Genomic DNA, 8,396 nt, shown 5'->3' on the forward strand with positions numbered 1-8,396 from the left:
TCCCATAACTAGACAGAGCTGATCTATCTAGGAACAGATGACATTTCATTTGGTTTCAGGACGTGTGAAATCCTTATGGACAGAAGTGATAAGATGTGATCATCACTCTTTAGAATACTTGTAGGAAAGTCATTTCTAAAGCACAAAGAGGCAAAGGGTTTAATCTTTCAAAAAGATATTGTTCAAAATTCAAGAATGTGATAAAGCACAGCACTCGTGAACAAACGCAATACTGTGATAGCAAATTGATTTATTTAGTACTGTTTCCATTCCATATCATCAGGAGGGTTGATTTCAACTTTTCTTTTACCTACATCAGACCAGTTGGTACTCAAGACTGTACCACCAGACTCCATCTGCAATAAAAAAAAAAAAAAAGAAAAGAAAAGGTTCATTCCTGCCTTATATATCAAAATGCAACATTTTCCTTAAAATGAACCAAATATACTCTCCCAAACATAGGGACTAAAATAACTCAATACAAACTCAACACTCTTATTTAATCATAGGCTTGCCAGAGAGGTTAACAATTTCAGACACCTGACAAAAGACAACTCTAGAGTAATTAGATAGGCACATCATGTGCATATACACTGCCATACTAAGGACCATGGACTTGCTAATCAGTAGAGGCATTGTGTGGAAAACTCTCCTTAAATGAAAATAAAATTCCTTCCTCTCAAAATGACATAATCTTTTTTTGATGAAGACAGTAAAAGCCAGGCAAAATAAACTTTCTACACCAGTTAAACAGAATTTTAAGGGTCCCCATTTAATGCTCCCTCATTGCCAAACACACTCTAGTTTACTCTGAATTTTTCGTTTTTTAATTAAGGCACATACAACAGAGGTACACAAGCCAGCATCCTGTGCACTGGTTGTCTACTTATAAGGCAGTGAATATGCAACTCCCCAACAATCCTAACATGTGCATAGTGTCATGCACTTCATAAAAATGTTTTGGTCAGCAATGAACTGCTCTTACAATATTGATGTCATAAGACTACAACACAACTGAAGAATTCTGGCTGCCTAGTGATATTGTAGCCATTAATAATAGCCACAATACAGTACATAACTCTAGTTCAAACTCATCAAGCTGCCAGCCATATGAAAGGACAGCTCATACAATTATATACAGTACATAATATTTGACAACAATTAGTTTGACTATTTACTAAGCTAGATTTTTTATTGTAATTTTAGAATACACACACACACACACACACACACACACACACACACACACACACCACATTCTACTCTAAGAATATTCTATGTTACATCTGCAGCAGCCTCAAACATCTTCTATTTACCAAAACTCTTGATAATATAGAGAAGTTCTATTAAGCTGTGGGTACAGGTCAATAGGACAGCATATGCCTGATTTGTATAAACACACTCAATGGTGTTACCTAATAATGAAAATTATCCAACAGATTTCTCAGAATATGGCCAAGTGTCAAGCAATACATAGTAATATTTAAAACTTGAACTGGAGAGACAGTGCATCTGTTAAAGGCTAAAGTTCACACTTCGAAAGAAATACAACTTCCATGCATTTATTATAAAAATTCACTGACATGGATCATAGAAGAATATAATGTGAATTCCTGAAATCTACAGTCTTTTAATTGGCTGTATTACTAACAAACACAGGAAGTTATATATCCTTTGAACTGGAAACTCAAGATAACCAATGCCTTTTGCAAAACTCCTTTGAGTTCCTTTGCATGGGGTGCTATTGTCTTCCTGTTTTTAGATCTTTATTTATCTTCCAAACATGAATGTCAGCACCTCTTGGTGGTCTTTGACTCTTATTTTTAAATTACATTTAGTTAGTGTATGTGCATGTACATATGTTTAAAGGCATGGGCATGCCGTGGCACACATTAGAGGCCAGAGGACAACTAGTGGAAGCTAGATCTCTCCCTCCACCACAGAGGACCCAAGAATTGAACTCAGGTGATCAGATTTGGCAGCAATCACCCTACCCATTCAGCCACCTTGCCAGCCAATTAACTTTTTTTCTTTTATTCTTATTTTTTTTTTTTAGTTTTTGAGATGGAGTTTCTCTGTGAAATAGCCTTAGCTGTCCTGAACTCACTTTGTAGACCAGGCTGGCCTCAAACTCAGAGATCCACCTGCCTCTGCTTCCTGAATGCTGGAATTAAAGGTGTGCACCCCCACACCTGACTCAACCAGTCAACTTTGTTAAGACTCTTAATTACCAGGCTGTACTCTCATACAATCAGTCTTCTATGTAACTACCATTAATACACACTGCACCTTTGCAATTTAAGGACTGCCTCCTTTTCTTTTCTTGTTTGTTTTTGAGACAGTCTTACTATGCAGCTCAGACTGACCTTGAACTCACAACCCTCCTGTCTCAGCACCCCAAGTACTAGGATTACCATCACATCCACTTAAAAGTTTCTCCTTAAGTCTACTTCTCATTGATGACTAGAACTAAAGAAGAGAGTCCTTCAAAGACATGGACTATATTTTACCAACATAAATATCCCTTGGCATCTACAGAGAGTTCAGGCATACCCTTGCATCTCATACTACAGTATCTGCAGATGCTACAAGTCTCTAATATAAAATGGCACAGAATTTGCATATAACTTAGGCATACTTTTCCACTACACTACAAATCATCTCTAGAGTACCCATAATATCCAATACTAGGTATTATCAGGGAGCTTGTCATGTAGTATCATTTGGGAAATAACAAGAAAAAGTCTGTATAATAGGTACTCAATAGAAACAACTCTTCCCCCTAATACTTTCCAATCACAAGCTAGTTGAACCCACAAATGTGGGACCCATGCAAAGACAGATGAATATACTTACACTGTAGTCCTAATTATGGTGGCCTGGCACATGGCAGGCTTCATATAAAATGAGTGAATTAAATGTGACAAGCCTTTAAAATCAGCTACTCCTAAGAGAAATCTCAGAAAACTCACAGAAGTGACTTTAGTTTATAATCTGGTCATATTCACTGACCACAATCTTCCCTTCTCTCCGTATAGAAGGTAGAATACTGTGCGATTTAGAATCTCCTCCTCATTATTTAGTATGTTGGTCTCATACAATTATACTGAACAACCATAAAGCACAGTCCGTTCTGTCTTCCTACAGAGACAGAAGCAAACTCCACATTTAAGGTCAATGTTGCCACACAGATGGCTTACTTTATGGATGTATATTACTCATTTAACTATCAATTTTCTGTATGATATGGATGCAGATTCTGTAATGGGTCTTTGACCTGGCATACAGCTAGTCTCTCTAGCACACTTTTAAAGTCAATAGTAAGGGTGAGTGTCTTGCCTGAGAAGATTTGAGTAGACAATATTTTTCTTGGCAAAATTCATGATTATATCTTTAAGAAAAATAATTGCTTGGTAGGATGGTATATGGGTACTTAGGAGATAGAAGCAGGAGGATCAAGAGTTCAAGGCCATCTATGGCCTTGCAGCAAATCCAAGACCAGCCCGGACTGCAGAAGAGTTCAGTTCCCAACATCCACATGACAGCTGACACTGCCTGTAATTCTAATTCCAGCAGATCCAATCCCCCTCTTCCGACCTCCACAGGCATGAGGGGCACATACATGCATATATGCAAAACAAGCACACACACAAATTTCTTTTAAGTCTAAATAAATAAACAATATAATACAGTTTTATAGCAGTGAATTGTCAATTAAACCTCAGAACTGGAGACCTGATTCAGGTGATATTTAGCCTGAATTTTCTTAATCAATTGAGAAATTAAGTCATTGAATAATAGATACTTTCTACTAGCCCATTCAGTTCTGTGAATTCCCCTTCATTTTAAAGAAGAAAATAATGTATGTATGATTCTACAAGATAAAACAGCGGAAGCTCACTGAACTACTGGGACAAATTCAACTAAAAATAAATTCCCATTAATGGCTGCAGTCTTAGAATTTCTTAGCCTTCCAACTCCTAACTCCCAAGTGAGTTACAATAAACCACTGTTTCTATTTCTCATCTCTTCTATAAGTTTTGAACTTCTCCAAACACTACTCTAAGTCTGGAGCAAGGAGAAATGAATGTTCAGCAAAAGTCTACCCCAAAACTCTCCCAGCTATCCAGGTCATACAATGTGGCCTCAAATTCACTACTTAATCTTGCTTTAAGAGTCTAAACTTCAGCCGGGCGGTGGTGGCGCACGCCTTTAATCCCAGCACTCGGGAGGCAGAGCCAGGCGGATCTCTGTGAATTCGAGGCCAGCCTGGGCTACCAAGTGAGTCCCAGGAAAGGCGCAAAGCTACACAGAGAAACCCTGTCTCAAAAAACCAAAGAGTCTAAACTTCACTGTTATAATTAAAAAATATTTGAAAACTGTTCATATTCTTTCTTACAAATGATTTGTTCATGGCCCGTTTCACTTCATCGGAACCATCTGAGTAGATCTGCTGAAATAACTTGTTTAAAGCTGCGTCACCCTCCAGCTTCTCATTCTTCTCTTCCTCTTTGATCTCACCAACCAGCTTATCCCAGTTCCTGGTATAATGAGATGATGATGGATACAGGTTCTTCACATCTACAAAGTGAAAAAGACAGAAGTGATTTATCAGCACGTTTGATTATGTCAAGAAATATGTAAATGCTGTGACCACAGTGCACGGAACATCTTAGCAAGTAGTTTAGGTCACTGAATTTCAAGTTTGCAGTTAGTGTTTCTTTGCTATGTACATCAATAATTAGATCTACATTTCAAAAACTGAATCAGTTAGCATACTGTAAAATGTAGGACTTCCTCTGAGCAAAATAATTCAATAAAGTGTATGCTTTTGATATAATATACAAAATCAGACTAAAAACATTCTGTATGCTAATCACAGGGGAAGTGGGTTAAGCATACAGAATGTCTTATATGGAAAGTAAAGGTACTCAAGAAACTGAAGGAAGGGGCTGGAGAGATGGCTCAGTGGTTAAGAGCACTGGCTGCTCGTCCAGAGGACCTGGTTCAATTCCCAGCACCCATGTGGCAGTTCACAACTGTCTGTAATTCCAGTTCCACAGTAAAACACCAATACACATAAAATAAAAATAAAGAAAAAACCTGCAACTTTAAAAAAAAAAGAAAGAAAAAGAAAAAAGAAGCTGAAGTAAGATCATAATTCCAACACCACACTGTACTACATGGATATGGGCAAGGTCAGACTGTGAGAACTGTCTCAAGAAAAAGGAAAATAATAGGAAAGAAGGAAAATTAGATGGAAGAGAGAAGAAAACTAAAGGTGGTTGAGAGATAGCTGAGCAGCTGGGCAAGCCTAATAAGCCAAGTTCAATTGCCAGAACCTATGAAAAGATAGCCGAGAATGGACGCCACACGGCTGTCCTCTAAACTCCAACGCATGCCATAGCATTCACAGCCCTCCCCAATAATTATTTTTTAGAAAAGAAGCAAAGGTTTGAAAAAAGACAGTATTGGGCCAGAAAACATGGCTCAATGGTTAAGAGTACTTGTTCTGGGCAGGAGAGATGGCTCAGCACTTAAAGAGTACTGGATGCTCTTCCAAAGGACCTGGGTTCAATTCCCAGCACCCACGTGGTGTGGTGACTCACAATCATCGACACTGGGATCTGATGCCCTCTTCTGGCATAAAGTCTATAAAGCACTCATATACATAAAATAAAGAAATAAATTTTTAAAAAGAGTACTTGTTCTTACACAGGATCTGGGTTCTTCTCCCAGCACATACAGGGCAGCTCAAAACCATTCATAACTCTAGTTTCAAAGCCCACTTCTGACCTCTGAGGGCACTGGGCACACATACGTACATGGCCATATCTGTGAGCAAAACACTCACACATCAGATTAAAAAAATAAATCTTTTTAAAAGACAGTACAGATAATTATAAAAATACCAGTGTATACACACACACTTTCTAGGATGCTCCATTAGAGGCAATGGCAAAATGCTTGCCTCTCATGTGCAAGGTTTTTACACCAATTCCAAATACTACCCAAAAGCACACCTCATTTTTCAATCTCTAAACCATTTTTAAAATTTTTTATTTTATGTGTGTACCTGAGTGTTACAGATGTGCACCCTGTGAATGCAAGTGCCTGAGCCAGAAGGTGTCAGAGCCCCTGGACTGGAATTACAGGTAGTTGTGAGCTGCCTGATGTGAGTCTTCTATGAGAACAGTCAGTATGCTAGACCACTGAATCCTCTCTCCAGCCCATCTCTCAAGATTTTAACACTGGAAGTACAATTTTTCTATGCAACGATACTCAGGTATCTTTCAAAGTAGAAATGCTCTGAAAATAAAATCAACTGCCACATAGTGAGTTAGTTAATGCTCCATCTCCTATACACACACACACACACACACACACACACACACACACACACACACACATTAGATTCCTTCAATAGAAAATAATAAGTAACTCCATGGGACTGCAAGGATGGCTCATCGGTTAAGAGCACTGGCTGCTCTTCCAGAGGACCCAGGTTCAATTCCCAGCACCCACATGGCAGCTGACAACTGTCTGTAACTCCAGTTCCAGGGGATCAGACATCCTCACACATACATGATTCAGGCACAACACCAATGCACATAAAATGAGGGGAAAAGGGAAAATATTAAGTAACTCCTGAATGCTGAAAAATAATCCACTTATCCACATCTTAATACACTATCTGAAAATAACAACACATAAACTTATCTACATAACATAGAAAACAACAGAATTGGTGTATCTATTTGGATAGAGGCTACTTGCATAGAAAAACTACTAGCCCAGCAGCTCAAGGAATGCCCTAAGACCAAGGAAATGAAGATCTTGACACATAAATAATTGGAAAACAGACAAACAAAATGACCCAGTAGGTCTAAGAATAGCTCTGTTTACTATCTAATTAAACTATAATAACAGCCAGAAATGTAATCCACATACATGATTTAACAGTTTTAGTACTAGGTTATTAAAAGGAACTGAGATACACTTTAATTTCATTTTTAAAATTACCTCTATTGGAGACTGGAGAGATGGTTCAGCAGTTAACAGCACTTGCTGCTACTGCAAAGGACCTGGGTTTAGTTTCCAGCACACACATGGCAGCTCACAACTGTCCTAACTCCAGTTCCAGGGGACACAATACATTCTGCTGACCTCCACATCTACCAGGTACACACATGCTACACATACAAACATGTAACAAAACCCCACACACATAAAATACAAAATAAATCATTTTAAAAATTACATTTATTTATTTACTTGAGGGAGGTGGTCCTTAGAATTAAACTTGTGTCGTTAGGTTCGACAACAAGCACCTTCACCTGCCGAGCCATTTCGCTAGCCCCTGGGCTCCTAGGGGCTCCCAGAGACTGAACACAACCAGGGAGCCTGCATGGGACTGACCTAGTCACTGCATATATGTGACAGTTGTGTCTTCTTGTGGCACTCCTAACAGTGGGAGCAGGGGCTATCTCTGACTCTTGTACTGGCTTTTGGGACCCTTCCCTCCTACTGGGTCACCTTGCCCAGCCTTAATACATGCGGAGGTGCTTAGTCTTACTGCAACAAAGATATGCCATGTTTTGTTGATACTTCTGGGAGACCTGCCCTTTCCTAAACAGAAATGAAGGAGGAGTGGATGGGGGGGGTGGGGACAGGAAGGGGTGAGGGGAAGAGACTGGAAGGAGAGGAGGGAGGGGAAACTGCGGCTGAGATGTAAAATAAATAAATTTATTAAATCGACACAGAATTTACAAAGAACTCTCTCCCATTTACACACTGAAGATTTTTTTATCTTAATGAAGAAGGTGGTAAGGGACAGAATTTGTATTATCAGAAGTGAATTGTTTAGTTTCCTGAAGGAAAATGAAAAGTGTCTAGATACATACTATATATATCATAGCAAGAAAGAATATTATTTCAACATGAAGTCAACTGGAAAATACTAAACACATCCTTTTTTATATATAAATCTTAAAAACTGGGGATGCATTTTACATTTCGATGCAGACTAATCCTACTTCAAGTGGTCAACAGCCAGCAGCTACTACAGGGAACAGCACAGCTTACAGTGCTGAAAAAAGGTGATTCCAAGTTTCCTGTCCTACAGGACCCAGTAACACTAATCCACTAATCTAAATGCTCCTCCTCTAGTAATGTCTTTCTACATCCCTTTTCTAAAAATAGTTGAGAAACTACTCAACATTCATTCTGTTTCTTATGCCTTCATTTTACCAGTAAATAAAAAAAATAAACCTACTTTTCATTTACTCATCCTTCATCAAAACAAAACCCAGGAAGACCTGGCAGTTTTACTCAGGGTGGTTTTTTTTTTGTTTTGTTTTTTTTTTAAACGTGTGTGTGTGTGTGTGTGTGTGTGT

General features: G+C 38.6%; 1 protein-coding gene across 1 annotated transcript in view; it reads right to left on the reverse strand.

Moving 5' to 3' along the window:
• Positions 1-230: 230 nt before the first annotated feature.
• Positions 231-8,396, reverse strand: part of Sugt1 (SGT1 homolog, MIS12 kinetochore complex assembly cochaperone) — a 34,334-nt gene continuing 26,168 nt past the window's right edge. Inside the window, exons 11-12 of the mRNA XM_059273282.1 lie at positions 4,400-4,581; positions 231-356 (exon numbers count right to left, since the gene is read on the reverse strand). Of these exons, the coding sequence (XP_059129265.1) occupies positions 255-356; positions 4,400-4,581 (284 nt within the window). The 3' untranslated portion in view covers positions 231-254. The remainder of the gene's footprint in view (positions 357-4,399; positions 4,582-8,396) is intronic.

The sequence above is a fragment of the Peromyscus eremicus genome, chromosome 9 (assembly GCF_949786415.1).
Source record: "Peromyscus eremicus chromosome 9, PerEre_H2_v1, whole genome shotgun sequence".
Classification (NCBI taxonomy): domain Eukaryota; kingdom Metazoa; phylum Chordata; class Mammalia; order Rodentia; family Cricetidae; genus Peromyscus; species Peromyscus eremicus.